We start from the raw sequence: 19,669 nt of genomic DNA on the forward strand, positions 1-19,669 counted from the left end.
GGTCCAGGAGTCGGGCTGGAGGGGCAGCTTAGGTGGTCTGGGCACCCCCTTGGCGATGCCGTGTGCAGGGGGCGTGCGCAGCATCCTGCTTTTGGTCCAGGCATCTCAGAAGTGGCAGCTGGGTTTTGGCCTTTTTGTATCTTGTCGTCCATAATTTGCCCCAACTGCACCTGTGTGAGGTTACTTTTAGCCCCTTACAGTTTCTTTGTTTCTGTTGCTTGCAGAGGCATTTTGTCCAGGTGCAAGCCCTCCAGTAAAGGGTCCCAGGTCCCAGCCTGTCTCAGGTTCTGTTGGCTCCTATTTGCTTGCTCATCTCTGGGTCAGATCTTAGTTGCTAGAACTTTCTACATCCAACAAAACTTTTTTTTTTTTTGCTAACTTCTGCTTCTTTTCACACTCCTAGAACCAGCCTCATCACAAGCTTAGGAGACACCAGCCCACCCTGGGCAGGGCCACCTCCTCAGAAGTCTGAGTCTCAGCCCCAGAGGGGCTCCGTCTTGCACCCTCTGGAGGCAGCACCAGCCCCCGGGTTGTGGTCTTTCTTCTGAGGTCCACACTCGTAGGTACCAACATAACCTCAGGGTTTGGGAAATTAAATAAAATATTTCAGGCAGAGAGGCGTGTGTGTCCAGCAAACCCTGGTTCCGTGTCACTCACTGAGGGCCCCTTTAAGAAGAAGTCGCAAGTACTTTATTTTCCACCATTTAAAGCATACCAGAGTATAAAACATTCTGATTTAATGTGAAGTATTTGTAGGAGGATCTGTGTGATTTTTACGGTGAATTTGCTGAAAGAGATATTAAAGACTTTTGTAGAGAAAACATATTCTTCTGCCCATGTAAATACATCATAAGCTATATTGGAATGTAGCAGGGAACTGATTGGAATACAAAATAACAGTCCATTAGCTCTGATTTTAAAAAGGTGTAAAATTACATAAATAAAAGAAATATGTTGGCCTAAGTGGATATGGGTACAAATCAGGGGAGGAAATGCCACAAAATAATGCTGGTAAACGGATTCTTATATTTTATTTGTGGTATTATAAAAGCAAACGGCAGCACTGTGATTCAGAAAATATGGGTGCCTGAAAAGCATGTCACAATATAAAATTGGATGGGATAAAAATGAATGGCTCTGTTGGCAAGCGAAGAAATTAAGCAAAACGAAAACATACGTTGGACTGAATTCCCACACAGGTTTGTTGGAGGAAATGTGGAGAAGCCAATATTTCTGTATAAATCAGTGCAAGACATACAGTAAAAGATCGAGGTGAAGAAAACCCAAGGTCATTCTTATGCATGCAGTAACAGCCAATATTTGTTTGGCTATTATTCACACACTAACAAGTGGCGGGGAGAGAAAAGAATTCTAATAGAAACTAGCTTGAAACCTAGCTTCAAGAACATCCTAGAAATTCCATTCCTCTTGGAGCCTTGGCTTGTGGTAGTGAGACATTTAAATTTAAATCTCGTAAGGAAATAACCCAAATTCTAGCTCTGATTCGTCAGGTGGGTAACGGGGTGTTACTTGTATAGAAAATCACGCTAGGATGGGAATCTGTCTCCAATCTTTTCTGTGATGTTTGTGTTTCCATTTTTTGCCACTAGAGGTAAAGATGTTACCATAGTCTGTAAACCCACTGTTCCCGTCTCCTTCCCTGCTGGGTTTTCAGCATGCTACCTTGGTTCACTAGACATGGTGTAAAGATGTTGCTTTTGGATGAAGATGGATCTTGCTTGCTGGCAAACAGAGTAGCTCTTTACAAAATGAGTGATACATACACTCCATTCAAAAGGGTGATCAGAGACAGTGTAAGCAGGTAGTCAACAGATTGTTGTACCTTTTTGCTAATTACTAGAGAAATGCAAATCAAAACTACAATGAAGTACCACCTCACACCCGTCAGAATGGGCATCATTAAAAAGTCTACAAATAACAAATGCTGGAGAGGGTGTGGAGAAAAGGGAACCCTCTTGCACTGTTGGTGGGAATGTAAGTTGGTGCAGCTACTATGGAAAGCAGTATGGAGGTTCCTCAGAAAACTAAAAATAGGACTCCCATATGATCCAGCAATCCCACTCCTGGGCCTATACCCGGACGAAACTCTAATTCAAAAAGATACATGCACCCCTGTGTTCATTGCAGCACTATTCACAATAGCCAAGACGTGGAAACAACCTAAATGTCCGTCGACAGATGAATGGGTAAAGAAGTTGTGGTACATGTACACAATGGAATACTACGCAGCCATAAAAAAGAATGAAGCAATGCCATTTGCAGCAACAGGGATGCACCTAGAGATTATCATACTAAGTGAAGTAAATCTGACAAAGACAAATATCATATGATATCATTTATATGTGGAATTTAAAATATGGCACAGATGAACCTATCTACCAAACAGAAACAGACTCACAGACATAGAGAACAGACTTGTGGTTGCCAAGGGGGTGGAAGGTAGGGGAGGGGAGGACTCGGAGTTTGGGATTAGCAGCGGTAAACTATTATATATAGGATGGATAAATGACACAGTCCTACTGTATAGCACATGGAACTCTATTCAATATCCTGTGATAAACCGTAATGGAAAAGAATATGAAGCAAAGAATGTCTACCTGTGTATAACTGAGTCACTTTGCTGTACAGCAGAGATGGGCATGACATTGTAAATCAACCATCCTTCAATAAAAAAGCTAAATTAAAAAAATAAAAATAAATAGATTGTAAACTAACCCAAATTTCTTTGATTCAGTCTGGTTTGAACATTAAATATAATACCAGCGGCTCAAATTTTTGTTTATTTTGTTTTGTTTTGGTGTTTCTTGAGTAGCAACCTTAGCTATTGCCACAGTTTTTTCAAGTATGCTATTCATTGGATTGATAATTAGCAAATTGAGGGACAGATAAAACAACACAAGTCACAGGCGTTCAAAACGTTCAGGGCTCTTGATTCCTGGTGAACAACTTTTTGTTTGAGCCTGGAGGATTTATAGGGAAACAGTGAGAAACGCAAAAATTTAAAGAGAGAATGGGTTTTGTAAGACGAAGTGTATTACAGTGATTTGCTGTGCCTTCTTGTGGCCTTTTTCTGAGCGGCTGCATCTCCACATGTAAAAAGCAAAGTGATCTTGACTTCAAGCCAGTTTCCTCGCAGGCGTGGACTTGGGATGATTTTCCTCATTTAAGATGCTTCCACCCTTCACTGTCATCCTTTGCCAGTTTTCTTTAGGAGATTGTGATCCATCTGAGAGCTTAGAATCCCCTTCATGGATCAGGGATACAAAGAGCAGTCACGGATACAGGCTACAGACGTGGAAACAGCCTCTGTCCCAGCCACGTGCCTGAGACAGCTCAGGAGATGGCCAGTCCATCCCAATTTACTACCACCATCCTCGCTACTCGTAAAAGAACAGCTCAATATTTAGCATGCCTGTGCCTTTCCTGGGAATGTTAATAACATGTAGATTCTGATTTGGTAGGTCTGCATTGGGACCTGAGAGGCTGCATTTCTCATTAATTTCCTGATGGAGCTGATACCTGCATCCCATGCGGTGACCTCTCTCAGCTCAAGGGGGGGAATGAAACATTCTATCCAGCTAGCTAGACATCAAGCACTGAAATGCAGGCATTTCCTGCTCATGAACTGTAACGGCTAGTACAACAATACTGATAACAGCCACCATTTGTAGACTCTGCATATTGTGTGGATATATAACAGGAATGCTGCAAACCTCACCCCACCCGTGCATATGATGTTACAGATCATTAAGTACTAATACTTACTGACCTTTCCCATGAGCCAGCTATTTTTCTAAACATTTCATGTGCATAAGTCATTCCGATCGATCTTCACAACAAGCCTGTGAGGCGAAGGGTATTACTGTCACCGTTTACTTTGAGACACAGATATTCACATGGCTAAATCTCTCCTTTTCGTCAGGTTTTTGCTCAAATATATTCTTAAAGACTCTTAACTCACCTCCTGTTTCAAATTGTCACCCACTCCCATCACTAGCGACCCCGATCGCCATTATGTGTTCCCTCTCTATTCCCCACTGTACTTAGGACCTTTCAGAATCTAACACAACTTAATTGCTTCTGAGGTATATTTTGTTGTTTACCCTTTTATGAAATGTAAGATCTCTGAGCAAGTTTCCTCTATTTTTTTCCGCCGATGTATCTTCAGCACCAAGGGGAGTATTCGCAATACAGTGGACAATCCGAAAACGATATACTTGTGGAAAGTGGAATGAAGAGGTGAGGGATGTGAGGGAGGAGAGGGTACATCTGGGACGGGCTGTCAGCCATGGTTGCTGTGGTGGCCGTGCTGATGCGGGCCTTGTTTGGGGACCACCGCTCGCTCGGGTGGAAGCTAGGCTTGGGAAAGATTGAGAGTCACTAGTCCCCCTGAGTGCCACTGGCAATTCCCTCTACATCACATGCTAACGTGAAGAAGTTTGATGCCACCAATCCCCTGCAAGGAAAGACGAAACCATTTGATTGAGGGGTTTAGCAACATGTAGATCAAAGAAACCAACCATAACATAAATTCCAACCCATTCAGATGGACAAATAACGGAACGCTCTCTGTTTTGGCCATTTGTTTTACAGCTACTTGTAGGTCAAAGTGACTTCAAGATATACGGTAAAAACCTCCCCCCAAAATAGTTGAACAGTCAAAGCAAAGAGACTGCTGAGTGCCCCCGCCCGTTGCCTAATGCACTGACTCTTGCAAAAATTCATGGTTGGGGGGAAATTTCCATCATCTTCGCTAATGAGGGGCTGAGGATCTAAGCTGTGGAAGAAGTCCGCTTGGGTGGTTACACTGTGCTCGGATACCTGATTGGGACACCCAGGATCAGAGCACTCGATTAGGGATCCCTGCACATCACAGAGCGTGAGCGTCAGTGAACCCCGCACATTAATTGTGCTGATAAAAATTAAAAGTGTGGGCTTCCCCGGTGGCGCAGCGGTGGAGAGTCCGCCTGCCGATGCGGGGGACGCGGGTTCGTGCCCCGGTCCGGGAGGATCCCACATCCGGGAACCTGTGAGCCGTGGCCGCTGCGCCTGCGCGTCTGGAGCCTGTGCTCCGCGACGGGAGAGGCCGCGACGGCGAGAGGCCCGCGAACCGCAAAAAAAAAAAAAAAAAAAAAAAAAAAAGAAATGTCTGATCTGCGCGTCAGCTGTGCTAATGGAGAAGGCTCCCTGGGAGTGAATATCACAGAAGAGATACCGTATCCGTGCGACAGAGGTGGGGTCATTATCGGGGTCAACGTGAACACGCCCAGAAGGATATCAGCACCATTCTTGTAGCGCAGAGAGGGCGTATCTCTGACAGCACATGCTACATGCACAGACCAGTGGCAGTGACAGCACCAGCAAACGCGTCCCCGTGGAGGGGGGTCCCGACAGACTTGATTTCAGACCTGGGCATATGGTGTTTTTGTTTATGGAAATTTGAAATGCCAGAAGGTGAGCCGGTTGAGGTGAGGGGTTCAGACCACGATGGAGCTCAGACAGTGTATGAAGCCGCACGTGAGAAGGACAAGCCGATGCAGGCACACTCGGGAAATATTTGGTGAATGGATGGAGGGGGGATGGATGCAAATGGCTAAATACAACACTTGCTCTACCTTTTAAGACAAACCCAAGGCGGTCAGCGTCCCGGGTACGAGAAAGGTGCCACCACGCTGCAAATTCTTCAGGCTACTTGCCTGGCCGTTTGAGCAACACAGAACATCCCATTCAAAACAACATAGGTACCAAAGGGAGTTTACTGGTGTGACTGTCGGTGAGGCGCATTGCGTTTAGACAGGGCGGGGGGGGTGTGTGTGGCTCAGACAATGGCACCAGGACTCATCTCCTCCTGGCCCTTCTCTCCTCCGTGTGGATGTCATTGTCAAGCTTCACACGGCAGCAAGATGCAACAGGGAAGGGCTCTGTTTTTCAGCTCAAGTCCTGTTAAAAGCACGTCTTCCTTCTCAAAAATAGCCGATAAATAAAGCGAAATGAAACAGATTGCTTTGCTTCCTCGTCTCATGGGGTCAAAGCCCACCCCTGGCCTTCTGGAGCCCTGCCAATAAGATGCTTTGACTGCCTTAATATAAGGCACATGTTTACTTCCAGAAAAAAATGAGGTTATTCTCTGTAATAGAATTAGATATTTTTGGTTACTGAGTGATTTTTTTAAAAAATCTACTAAAATTAGTGAATGTAAAAAAAAAAAAAGTAAAAGCCTGAATCTAGAATAACAGAACAAACATGAACAAAACCACATTTGGAAACGAATTATGCTTTCGCACTGGAATAAGAGATAAGTAGTTCTTATTAAGCTGGGCCTCAGTATTAGTCACTCTTGATACTTTTCCTTCTAGCTCAAGACGCCCCTTCAGAAAAATCTCAGTACCTCTCTGGGCAGTGAACCATGCTTTTGGATTTGATATACGAACTGAAGTGTCATTGTCATTCTTTATGGAAAGGGTTGGAACTTGAGAGTTCAGTGGTTCTGAGTTCAAATACCAGCTCCACCTGTCACCTGCTATCCAGGTGAATGTACACAGTACAACTCCCGTAAGTCTCAATTTTGTCCTTTGGAAAATAGGGAAAAATCAATCTTTCAAGATTCAATGAATATAAAAAGCCACGTTCATAACCCATGCAGTGCTAAAATACAAGCTATTTTCCCTTCCCTGTCCCTAAGCGGTCCTATCTGCACTGAGCGGGACTCTCTTTTGGAAACTGTAGCCAAACAAAGCCCAGCCTATGATCAAGTGGCTATAACTCTCCCTCTGCAATCCAAGTTTGAGGGTTTCCGCTCTTGCAAATCTATTCGTTCTGTGCAAACAGTCTCGGGACAAATGATATACTTGGAGGAGCCAGTGTGCTTTGGCATACTCAATCCGTGATTAGAAAGATGCTGGCCCATTCAGTGCAGATGGGCATATCAGATTTCAGTGGAGAACACCAACAGTGGCACTACTGATGCTCCTTTTCTGAGTGCTTCAGAGGAGACGGAAGCCTGCAGAGGGCGCTGCCTGTCTTAGGAACCAGCCTTGCCCCGGGACACTCAGAGGAAATCAATACCTCCTTGATAAGTTTCTCCTTTAGAGCCAATTTGTAACTTTTACCTCTGAAGACACACAATCAGTCAAACATGAGCAATTGCTGAAGTCTGAACTGGACATCGGTTTCTTATACATCACAAGTTTGGAGGAATAATTTCAACTCCAAGATGTACTTTCCGTAGCTTGTTCACTTGGAAGGTGCCCGTTGCCTTTGAGGTGAAATGTAGCCTGCGCTGGAATTTGGTAACAATGTTCAATGTTTCATAGAAGGTGTGAAATAACATTTCTTTGGCTCATCCAACTTTTTTGACAGATATTTTTGAGTAGCAACAATTTTATCAGGCCCTCCATTATGTGTCAGGGGATGAGCAAAACACTTGATTCCTGCCCCCTTGGGGAAATCTCCTATCAAGTGAAAAGTCAGATATGAAACAATGAATTTCAAAATTAATCATTTAATTACATTTGAGATAAGACATCAACTAGAAGTGCATGATGCTTTTTTCTTTAATTTATTTATTTTTGGCTGTGCTGGGTCTTCGTGGCTACGTGTGGGTTCTCTCTAGTTGCAGCGAGCGGGGGCTTCTCTTTGTTGCGGGGCGCAGTCTTCTCACTGCGGTGGCTTCTCTTGTTGCGGAGCACGGGCTCTAGACGCGCTGGCTTCAGTAGTTGTGGCACACAGGCTCAGTAGTTGTGGCGCACGCGCTTAGTTGCTCCGTGGCATGTGGGGTCTTCCCGGACCAGGGCTCGAACCCATGTCCCCTGCATTAGCAGGCGGATTCTTAACCACTGCGCCACCAGGGAAGTCCCTCAGTTGGTTTTTGAATAAAGTTTGGACACTGTTAGCATGAAAGAAGCAAGCAGTCTGACTCTTCTCACAAAGGTGAGAGACAAGTTGCCATACCTCACCACTACCAGCACCAAGTAATTCCTCAAGAAATACAAGCTTCATTAGTAAAGATGACAATTCCCGTCTCGATTTCCTCCCATACCGAAGCCTTCAGTATCCATGGTTGCTTTTATCGTTCAGAAACAATCGTCTTAAGGTGTCAAGCAGAAAAGGAACTGCTGTCATTACTCCACAGGGCCACAGGGGGCAGTGTTGAAGAGCGGTTCTGTGAGGATCTGCAAACTAATTAGCTGCTGCTCAGATAGATACCAGCGTTCAGGCCACGGTTGGGTGCCACGGTACTGGTCTTTTTAGTTCATGTGCAGTTTTAGCCATTCTTCTCTAGATCACCATTGTTGTTGAAACTCGGCCTCTGTTCACCGGTGCCAAATAGAAACGCAGAGACAGAGTTTTGGGTGAAGCAGAAAAGAGTGGCTTTTATGGTTTTGCCAGGCAAAGGGGGCCACAGCAGGCTAATGCCCTCAAAACTGTGTATCCCCCACCCCTGGAGGGGGTGGGGAGGAGTTTTATAGCAATGGTTCAAAGAGGAGGGCGTGGTCAGCTTGTGAACAGTCTTCTGATTGGTTGGTGATGAGGTAATCGGGAGTCGGCGTCATCAACCTTCCGGTTCCAACCTGTCTGGCGTCTACATGCTTGAGATCAGCATACAGGTAACTTCTCCCACCTGGTGGGGCTTTCAAGTATCTGCAGAACAGCTCGAAGGACACGGCTCAGAATATTACCTATAGCCCTTGAGGAGGAACGAAAGGTCCTTGACTTTGTTGAATAGCGAAAGTATTATTCTTTTGTCTTGCTTGACAATTTTCCTTTCTGCATGTTCTCACTTCTCTGATTAAATTTCTTCTTTGACTAAAGTTTTTCTACAGACAGAAGGCAGGTGGAGGACATGTGTGGGAGTCTATTCTGGGAAGGCCTCGTGGGGTGCTGCTAGGTTATACTGTCTCTGATGAATACTCCCAGAATCAGCTGTGTTATTTTGAGAACAGCTCTCTGAATGGATCTGTATTGACCTTTAGCTGAACCGGGTCACTGGCTGAGACTTGCATTTTCCATGAGTTGATTTTATTTTGGGTAAATGTACCCCTCAGAGTAGAGGAATTAGAATATTCACTTCTACCTGACCAGGAGGTCCTGGATTCCTTATGAAAACTGAGCCCTTTACTTTCCAGAATTAATTTTGTAAACCAAGAGGGTGATGCCATTTTTGCTCAGCCATTGGAATAGAAGCTTTATGAGGGAACACACTCTGTCCTTTCATAACCCCATTTACTGATTCGAGTAGAAGCCCAACCTTTCGATGAAGTAAATGGATGATGAATGAAGTGACTTAGACATTTGTTATATGAGGATTTTAAGCAAATAGATATTTACGTAACTAAGAGGGACGGTTGAGCGACCCTTGTTTAGTCTTCATTTCCATGGCTGGATGAAGTGGGGTCAGTGTCATTTTAAGTACGCTGTCACAAGAACCCCGTATGATCTCAGTCTTAAGAGACATCCTGGTTTGTACTATAATAGTCTCCTAAAGACGCCACGGGCCCCTATTAAAAAAAGAAAGAAATTTTCTCATCTGAAAATACAAAACACAAAACATAAAAACACCTCAGCCTCAAGCTTGTCATGTGGACCAGCTTACTATCTGCCCAGTACCAATGCTGAAGTCTGCGCCTTACATATGTATGTGTAAAACGTTCTTGACAACACTCCAGACTCCCGGGCCCTTCTGTTTACAACCTTGAATAGAAATTATGATCTCATTTCTCTGCCTGGATCTAAGTGGCCACACTCCACTGGGTCAAAGGTCATGCGAGACGGCACATCTTCATCATTTGAAATCAGTGTCCTCAACGCGGTGCAGAAAGCCCGCCACGTTTTCTTGCTTCCTGTCACGCCGCTGAAAATACATTTCCGCGTCCCCCTCTATTCCCTTCTATCCTCACATACCATCTGATTTTCAGCAGAGGAGCGTGTCTCTTATTTCACAGAGGTAATTAAGCACTTCACAATGTTCCCCCAGCTTCCTTTTACTGAACTTAGAGTTCTGCTTATAAATGCTCCCTTCTGTCCTCTTCCTCCTGTTCAAACGAAGGGACTCTCTTCCTCTCTAGAGTCAGTTCCTTCACGTGTTGGCTGGTGCCCGCTCCACACATCCTGTCTAGGGCCTTCCATGGTCATTCTTCTTTCTCATAATCAACCTCTCAGCTAGCTTCTTCCCATCTCCGTACGAATGTGTGTAGTTTTCTCTATTCAGATCAACTACAAGCAAAGCAGACTTTCTTCAACTCCATATCCCCCTCCATCCCTTTCTCTCACTTACTTTTCAGCATAACACTTCTTGGCGCGATGAAACAATCTGTCTACATATTTCTGACTCAGCAAATGGTTTTCGACCTCTTGCCATCTGACTCCCCTATTCCTTCATCGCGCACTCAAAATACCTCTTCATCGTACTCCATAGCTGTCGTTTTCCTAAATCTAATGGGTGGATTTCAAAGCATTTGTTCCCACCTGGCTACTCCTTCTTGAAACACTCTCTTCGACTGATTTTCTTGATTCCACACTTCCCTGAGTTTTCTGCCTCCTTTTGGTTTATAACAGGTAAGTCTCGGTTGGAGGCTTTTGACTCCTGTACTCAGCAATTAGATGTCAGAATTTTTCAGTGTTGCTTCCAACATGATCATGAAGGCCAGGAGTCAGAAATCAGAGGCTCTTTGACTCCAAAGACTGGACTGGTTAATCTAGAGCTTGCTTATTAATTATTACTTAATTAGTAATTAATACTTGCTAGTTATTTGCCTAAATGTCTCTCAAAAGAAAGAATATGACACAACATTGTAAATCAGCTATACTTCAGGGACTTCCCCGGTGGTCCAGTGGTTAAGACTCTGCCTTTCCAATGCAGGAGGCGTGGGTTCGATCCCCGGCTGGGGAACTAAGCTCCCACATGCCGTGAGGTGTGGCCAAAAATAAAATTAAATTAAATTTAAAAATAAATCAAGTATACTTTAATAAAAAGAAAGAAGGAATATAATGTCCGTGATGAAGCGGCTATGTCCCTGTGTTGGCCACAGGTCTTTTCCTATGTCACTCCCAACAGAAAAGCTTCTCTCTCCAATGAACACTCACAATGATGCGACCTCCCCTGTGAGTCCTGGGCGGGCTGGGGCCCGGTGAGAGGAAAACCAAGGCTGGTGAAGCAAACGTGAGGGGCACTGTGTCTTCCTTCTTTGGCACTTCCAGAATAGTCTTGGGGAAACCAGATTAAATTAAGAAGCAGGATAAACTTCCCCCTACATTTAGACCATCTATCTAGGTAGAGGACATAGGGGTTTATGCCAGAGTCCTGGCCAGGGATACAGATGTTGCATAGAAACATTAGGCCAAGTGACTTGAGAATATAAGTGAGACTTGGCAGGGCGTGGGTCCAAAAGGGAGCAGAACCCCTGCATACAGTTTTGGAGGTGAGAAGAGGCCTACGAGGACCGAACCCTTTTGCTATGGGCTGAACTGTGTTCCCCAGGCCTCGATATCCCTTCTCTATGTTCTGTAGCATCCTGTCCTTGTCTCTACTTGCTGTCATAGTGATTTTTAGGAACGAATTTAGCAAACAGTCAGGCAATGCTTACCACCTTGTTTCCGCCCGAATTGCTCGTGTGTGTTCCGGCCACGATCCTGGACGGTAGCGGACCCTTGAAAATTGAGGCAGTGGCGGTCATCTCAGTGAAAAACTTGATCCTCCTTTGTTCCTGGCTAGACGGTTTCACTCACAATTACCAGAACCTCATTAACAGCTACGGTATCATGAGTAAAGGGTTGAAATGAATGACACAGAAAGGTATCGTAACAGAGTGCTAGCCTGTGGCGTGACTTCCGTCCAAAAGCTTCCGCACGTTATGCCCATAGAAGTCTCTGCAAAGTCCGGCAGGTTGATGATCACAGACACGATAGATCTTCCTCCTGTCACTTTTTCTCCCCCTCCCACCTTCTCTCTCTCTCCCTCCCTCACTGTTATTTATTTATTTTGGCTTTACTATGAGGCACGTTTCCTGTCTTGATTACACTATATTAAAACGAGGCCTATAATGAATGCAGCGCAGATACAAAGATTTTTTTCAGGCAAGTCGTTACACACGCAAGCTGTGATATTGTTTATGCGGGTGGGATTCTCCTCTCATTAATAATCTTATAGGAAGGACCCTGGTTAATGAGGAATGGGGCTGAAAAGGAGGCAATGAGTGGACTAAAGAAATAAACAAAAATGCACGGTGTACATAACATCAGAAAAGCCAACTGGGTTTTGCAGAGCTAGAGGGTCAGCAGAAATTTTGGCTGCAGTAACTGTATCTGGTCATACACTGAAGTCACATGAAGTCTCCAATTTTCCAGTCCTTTTCTGAATCTGAATGCTGGTGAGTAACCCAGGCAAAAGCTGACGGCCCTGTGTCCTCTGGTGCATTTCCATAGCGCTGAGCCCTGTAAACATGCTGGGACCACCTGGGCTTTAGTTTGCAGCTTGCGGTTTCAAAAGACAGAAAGCTTCCCGCAACTGCAACCGCTCTCTGGGCTCAGATCTCCCAGTGTGTGCCAAATTGTTTTATAATTCCTTATTAAGTAGCAGTGAAATAAAAACACACAATTAGGACCAACTTTAATTATATGCTGCCCTCCCAAAGAGGACTTAAATTCCAGCTAAAAATTGGACAGTCAAATAAAACCCAGGGAAATAACAAGGAACAAAGAGAAATCTCCAAAGAGCCTGGCACGGAGAGCAGGTTTCAGATAATTAGAGATAAACTCGGAGATTTGACTGCTTGGCTTTACTTCTAAGGAGCTGGTGTTCATTTTAAAACGTAAGTCTGAATTTTTTTTTTAAAGAATCAATAAATTCTTGTAGTGATGGGAAGATATTAAACTAATTCATTATATTTAAACATCAAAATGGAAATTATAGCTTCATGCTAGCCAAAGTAGCATATGATAGCAACATTTACATTCAGGTATGACTCTTTCAAACCTGCTATCAACAAGTCTCACGACCCATAACAGAACTTTATTAATTTTAACTTTATGAAATAGGCAATATTACAGTGTTGTAAAAAAAAAAAAAAAAAAGTAGACAAAGGAATCCAACATTTGCATATAGATAGAAAAGAATTCAGCTTCAGATGACTAGTGGAAAATAATGATTTTCAATATTTCCAGCTAATTTTCAGTAAATTATCATTTAGGAATGTCACTGTCATGTTATTTAAGTATGTAGATTGATTCTCTCTTAGCTTATCATGTAAAAAATAAAGATGAAATTGCTTTTTCTCCAAGAAACCGCTACACGATGTAGTTGAACCCCAGGAGAACATCTTTGGGTTTTGCCGCATTTTAACCAAACCCAGGCAAAATCTGTAAAGTATGTATTTTCCCTTCACTTCATTTCACTACTTTTGACTCAAATTCATAGATTTGTTTTTAAGATTTCACCGTATATTTTATTAGTACATAAGCACAATTCATAACAAGTATAACAGGCGCTACGCGTCGAATGCCAAGAAATTCTGCTTATGGAGGCATCATTGTCCTTCACCCAAAGTCATGGGGTCGCTGAGTGGCGGGGGACAGAATCTGAACCCGGCTGGAGCTGGTTTCAAAGGCCTGGCTCTTTTTTTGTTTGTTTGTTCACTTCTTTATTTTTTATTGAAGTACAGTTGAATTACAATGTTGTGTTAATTACCGCTATACAGGAAAGTGACTCAGTTATACATACATATATAGATCTACTTTTTCATATTCTTTTCCATGATGGTTTATCACAGGATATTGAATATAGTTCCCCGTGCTCTACAGCAGGACCTTGTTGCTTATCCATTCGATTTATAATAGTTTGCATCTGCTAAACTTAAACTCCCACTCCTACCCTCTAAATTAGTTTCTGCTGTACAACAAAGTGAATCTGTTATACATATACCTATATCCACTCCTTTAGATTCTTTTCTCATATCGTCATTACAGAGTATTGAGCAGAGTTCCCCGTGCTCTACAGTAGGTCCTTATGAGTTATCAGTTTTATATATAGCAGTGTGTAAATGTTAATCCCAATCTCCCAACTTACCCCCTCTTCCCTCACCCCCTAGTAACCATAAGTTTGTTTTCTACATCTGTAACTCTATTTGTTTTGTAAGTAAGTTCATTTGTACCCTTTTTTTAGATTCCACATATAAGCAGTATCATGTGATATTGAGAGACAGAAGTTTTTGACAATGGGAATTCATACTTTCTAATCATAGGACATATTTAACTATAAAAAGAGGGCATCACTGGTTATCATTTATTGCACAGACATTTAAGGAGCCCCTGGTACCAGGGTTAGGCTTGTGACCTTTGAACCTGCTGCAAATGACATATGCCTGAATACACACTGTTGGCTCCTTGCTTTGTTCTGTTGCAGATTTCCCTGTTCTTGACATTCTACTGAGATTCTATTAAATGACGGGAAAAAAGCACACAGACTGCCTGGTACTTTTTCCTCAAGGGAAAAGGTATTAAATGCAACATCTGGGTATTTCTCCAAGTATCATACGAGGGGCTGCGGAAGCCTCTGGGTGCGGCAGAGTCTAGACTTTCCATGGGCGCCTTCTCGGGGTCTTCGGAACACACCTCCCGGAGGTGGTGGGAAGTTTTCCACTTGGAGTCGTGTTTAATGTTTATGTGTCTGATTCTGGGCAGGCGGTTGGCTGGGACTGCGGTGCGGGCAAGGAAGGGAACACGACTCAGGTGGCTCTGAGGATACAATTCCCTGTCTGTCAGAGGCTCAAGTTCATGGTGATCAGGTACAGGAGATGGTCCGCAGACCCAGAAACTGGCGCCATCACTCTAAACATTTTGTGCCATGAGTAAGTAGCACAGACACCACAGCCCATGTGGGATAAGCCCGGCTCCTTTTCTGTGACTCGTGGAAATGTCAATATCGGGTACCGCACTCAACCCAGCAATGCAGCGCAAAGCCATCGAACTAGGCCCCTCAGAACCAGGAGAAAAAGATATATTTGAAAACCAGTGAAACCACTGAAATGAGATATGTGACGGAGCAGGGCTGCCCTGAGACCTCACAGCTGCTTCCCAGGCCCCCGGCAGCACGGGCTGTCCTGTGTATTAGAAGTAGCGCTAGGAGAGAATGAATTAAATTTGTTTCCTCTGAGCTGATGACTTGTGTTCTACAATATGCACTACCTACAAGATCAGCTGAATCTAAAAATAAAATGAATGAATACTCTAATTTGAAGCACAAAACAGATATAAACAATATGACTATCTTTTAGGCCAAAGAAGGCAAAATCCCTCCCCCCCTTGCCCTCCTCTCCTCCCCCTCCCCCTCCCCCCTCCCCCTCCCCTCCCCCTCCCCCTCCCCCTCCCCTCCCCCTCCTCCTTCCCTTTCCCCTTCTCCTTCCCCTTCTCCTTCTTCTCTCTCTCTCTGCCAATCCACTGGTAAGCCACAATTCATTCACAAAGGTAGCCTCGTTTAATGTCTTAGAAAGTGCAGTTTATTTGGCCTCGTTATTTCTAACTTGGGGACAAGGTTTGACAAATTACAAGTCACCGTACTCATTTTCTGTACAATAGGGAAATGAGTTTATTGCCTCCGTGATGGATCACCCGTAGATCTCAAACATAAGCAAATTAACCCCATACTTATACAGCGAGGTTTTGGCAATTTTTGTGCTAGGAAGAGTGGGATACAAAATACATCCATTTTGGAAGATGTGCATTGTATATTTTAATACCTGAAAATATTATCCCACGATCGTCCTAGTTTTGCCTAGAGAGTTGGACTAAATTGCACTCCAGTACACTGGGAAGGAAATACTAACATTAAATACGTGCAACGTAATCCAGACTAACAGAGCCTCTAATCTCAGGGTTACTGGCTGGAAGGGGCCGTCCCACCACCATCCCTCCCCAGAACTCATTCAGATTTACATGATTAACATGTATTTATTTAAAAATTCACGGATTTCCTCAAACCCTTGCTTCTCAAGCAATGCTTTTCTTCTCTAAAGGGTTTTCACAATTGGATTTGGCTTCATCAGCTCTAGGCGGTGCTGAGGATGGTGTACACTTAATCACAAATGAATGCATTTACAGCCGCTGTAACAGGATTACCGGGACTCCATCTCAAAGGCCTCAGAGTTGTTCTTGCATTCTTATAACGACCTGGAAAGGTTTTTGTAGATGGCTTTGCGCTGTTTATGGGCCATAAAAACTTGATATAACCTAAACTTTACCTGCCACGTTCCATTTATTTCTGTGGTAAATGCAAAATATCAGAGTAATTTACGTTCTTAAGCAACGCGTGAGAAAATGAGAAGAGAAAACTGGGAACGGCCTGATTTCTGCCTTTTAAAATTCGAATGAAATAAAATTAACATCTCAAGTGCACAATATCACACGTGCGATGAGAACCAACGCTACGTGAGAAAAACATAAGAACATATATGATTGAGAACCAAAGTAGGTAAGGAAAACTACGAACAAGGCTGTATTGACCTGGGTCTGATCACACTTGATCGGTCACGAAACCAGGTCTGGAAGGAGAGGAGTCTTGGGGGAGCAACAGCTCGGTTAGAAAGACTTGGATGGAACTTTGTCTCTTGGCCGAGGCTGTCTGGATCCGGGACGCTGGGTGAGAGACTGGAGTAGCCCCAGCGCTGGGACGTTAGCCCGCCCTTCTCCTGCCTTCCCATCAGCCTCCTGTGCAGAGGTGGGTACTTTGCAGATTCCTGGCCTTTGTCTGCCCTCCAGTACCGCCAAAGGAGGAGAACCATCCTTATCACACACTGGCTTCTTTCAATACTCAGAAGAACACCATGAAACAGGTGGTGCCTCGGTTTACATACGATTAACCCCTGCAGGGATGTACCTATGGGAAACGACCCATAATCACACAGCTCGCAAGATGCCTTGTATTTTCATTTGGGGAGAAGTCAAAGGAAAGGAGGGCTTTGCCGCAAGGGCCAACTGAAAGACAACGGGAGGCTCTTACCCTGACTTTTCCATCAGGCTTCTTGGTGGGGCATCAAGAGGGGGGTCTCATCAAGAGTGGTACGCGGGCCTCTCACTATCGTGGCCTCTCGCGTCGCGGAGCACAGGCTCTGGACACGCAGGCTCAGCGGCCATGGCTCACGGGTTCCCGGATGTGGGATCTTCCCGGACCGGGGCACGAACCCGCGTCCCCTGCATCGGCAGGCGGACTCCCGACCACTGCGCCCCCAGGGAAGCCCCAGGCCCCCTCCTTTGAATCCCATCTCTGCCTCGGGCTGGCTGTGTGATCTTGCCCACGGTGCTTGACTCCCCTGTGCCCTGTCAGTGAAATGGGAACAGTAACAACGCCTAGTCTGGAGTGTGCGAGGATTGAATTGAATGATATGGCATAGGGGAGGGGTCTCCTTCAAGGTGGGCTCCGCATACATGGTGTGCAGAGAAAAGTTGCCATAGGGAGCCCGAGACTGTTATCCTTGGAATAGGATAACCGCTTGCAAGATTGGCTGGCATCAGAGAGCTAAGCTGACTCGCAATGTCGAATGGCTCCTAGTCGATAGTTACTAAAAGGGGCTCACCGTGCCTAGGCTATATCTGTGCAATGATATGGTTCGGCTGAACACCTGCTTTCCTTGTCGTTGTCTGGAATTTTGGCCAAGCCGGGCAGACGGTGCTCTAAGTCACCAGCCCCCAGGAAAAGCCCTGAGTCAGTCTGGGCAGAAATGCGGCGTGCGTGCTGCTGCATTCTTATAGCCGGGAGCAAGTGTGTCTGTGCGGCCCTCGCTGCGCGTGGACACCCCCAGAGCCACCGCCGTCCTTTACAACCCCGCTGAATATCACATCTATGCCACTGAGATACACCTCAGCTGTGTGAACCTCTCTCTGACGAGTCCTGTGAGGCTTTCTAGAGGATCTCTGAACATGGGGCTGGTCTTGGGGACCCCTGAAACACACGGGGACCAGCATTACTTCCTTCTTTTATTCTTTTATGAATCTCTCACAATTTTCTAATGGAAAAAAAAACACGCTTTTGTAATTGAACTGAATTTACTTTAAAAAAAAAATTGAAGTAGAGTTGGTTTATAATGCTTCAGGTGTACAGCAAAGTGATTCAGTTATACATATATATATTCTTTTTCAGATGCATTTCCCTTCTAGGTTATTGCAAGGTATTGAATATAGTCTCCTGTGCCATACAGTAGGTCCTTGCTGTTTATTTTATATATAGTAGTGTGTATCTGTTAATCCCTCCTAATTTATCCCCCCCTTTCCCCTTTGGTAACCATAAGTTTGTTTTATATGTCTGTGAGTCTGTTTCTGTTTTGTATATAGATTCATTTGTATTAGTTTTTAGATTCCACATATAAGTGATATTATATGGTATTTGTCTTTCTCTGTCTGACTGACTTCACTTAGTATGAAAATCTGTAGGTCCATCCATGTTGCTGCAAATGGCAGTATTTCATTCATTTTTATGGCTGAGTAATATTCCATTGTATATATGTGCCACATCTTCTTTATCCATTCCTCTGTTGGTGGACACTTAGGTTGCTTCCATGTCTTGGCTATTGTGAATGGTGCTGCAATGAACACTGCGGTGCGTGTAGCTTTTCAAACTAGAGTTTTCATCTTTTCTAGATGTATACCCAGGAGAGGAATTCCTGGATCATAGGGTAGCTCTATTTTCAGTTTTTTTTTTTTTTTTTTTTTGTGTGTGTGTGTGTGTGGTACGCGGGCCTCTCACCGTTGTGGCCTCTCCCCTGTTGCGGAGCACAGGCTCCGGATGCGCGGGCTCAGCCGCCACGGCTCACGGGCCCAGCCGCTCCGCGGCACGTGGGATCCTCCCGGACCGGGGCACGAACCCGCGTCCCCTGCATTGGCGGGCAGACTCTCAACCACTGTGCCACCAGGGAAGCCCTATTTTCAGTTTTTAAAGTGACTTCCATACTGTTTTCCACAGAGGCAGCACCAATTTACATTCCCCTCAACAGTGTAGGAGCGTTCCGTAAAACCAGTATTTTTCATCCTTATTTTACAGACAAGGAAACCAAGGTACAGAGACATTAAATTCACCTCGGATACCCCAGCTGGAAAGTGACACAGCCGGCGCTCTCTCCCGGGCAAGGTCTGACCACACACTGCTTGCTTTTCACTTCTACAGGGGCTTCTATCCAGTGATTTTAAAATACAAACACAGATGACACATGGAATGATTACATTCTCTTGTTGGAGAACTAAAGCAGCAACACCGGTTTTCTCACGTGTGTAGACATATACAACACTATTAGGAGACTAGCTCTCATAACCAGAGGTAAATGTTCTAAAATACAAACCTTGGGAAAGCTGCCTCGTGTTATACGTTGAGGCTCTTCCAGTGATCTTTGAGGTGACCTGCTTTATGAGTCCAGCTTCTGCAAAACCTTCTTTGAGACACAACTGTGTCTTCTTGAGTTCAGAGCAAGGAATTGGAGAGAAATTATTTCTATCCTCATACATTGGCCATATCTTTGAAACTCAATATATATGGCGGTGATATATTTTTACAACTCTGTAAATACATTTGTGTCTGGTGAAACACCAGCCACATTTTAAAAAATTTCTATAGCTTTTCATGATAAGCATTTTTATTGTTAGAATTTTTCATATGATGTATTTCATTTATTCT

The 19,669-nt window shown here is 44.4% G+C and overlaps 2 protein-coding genes across 2 annotated transcripts in view; one reads left to right on the top strand and one right to left on the bottom strand.

The window, feature by feature from the left end:
• Nucleotides 1-19,669, bottom strand: part of LOC136792680 (uncharacterized) — a 506,767-nt gene that overhangs the window by 151,969 nt on the left and 335,129 nt on the right. The window lies entirely within an intron of this gene.
• The window catches only part of LOC136792738 (uncharacterized), an 87,752-nt gene that overhangs the window by 66,734 nt on the left and 1,349 nt on the right, over nt 1-19,669 (top strand). Inside the window, exon 5 of the mRNA XM_067015693.1 lies at nt 19,043-19,129. Coding sequence (XP_066871794.1) covers nt 19,043-19,129 — 87 coding nt within the window. The remainder of the gene's footprint in view (nt 1-19,042; nt 19,130-19,669) is intronic.

This window comes from Kogia breviceps, chromosome 15 (genome assembly GCF_026419965.1).
Source record: "Kogia breviceps isolate mKogBre1 chromosome 15, mKogBre1 haplotype 1, whole genome shotgun sequence".
NCBI classification, from domain to species: Eukaryota; Metazoa; Chordata; class Mammalia; order Artiodactyla; family Physeteridae; genus Kogia; species Kogia breviceps.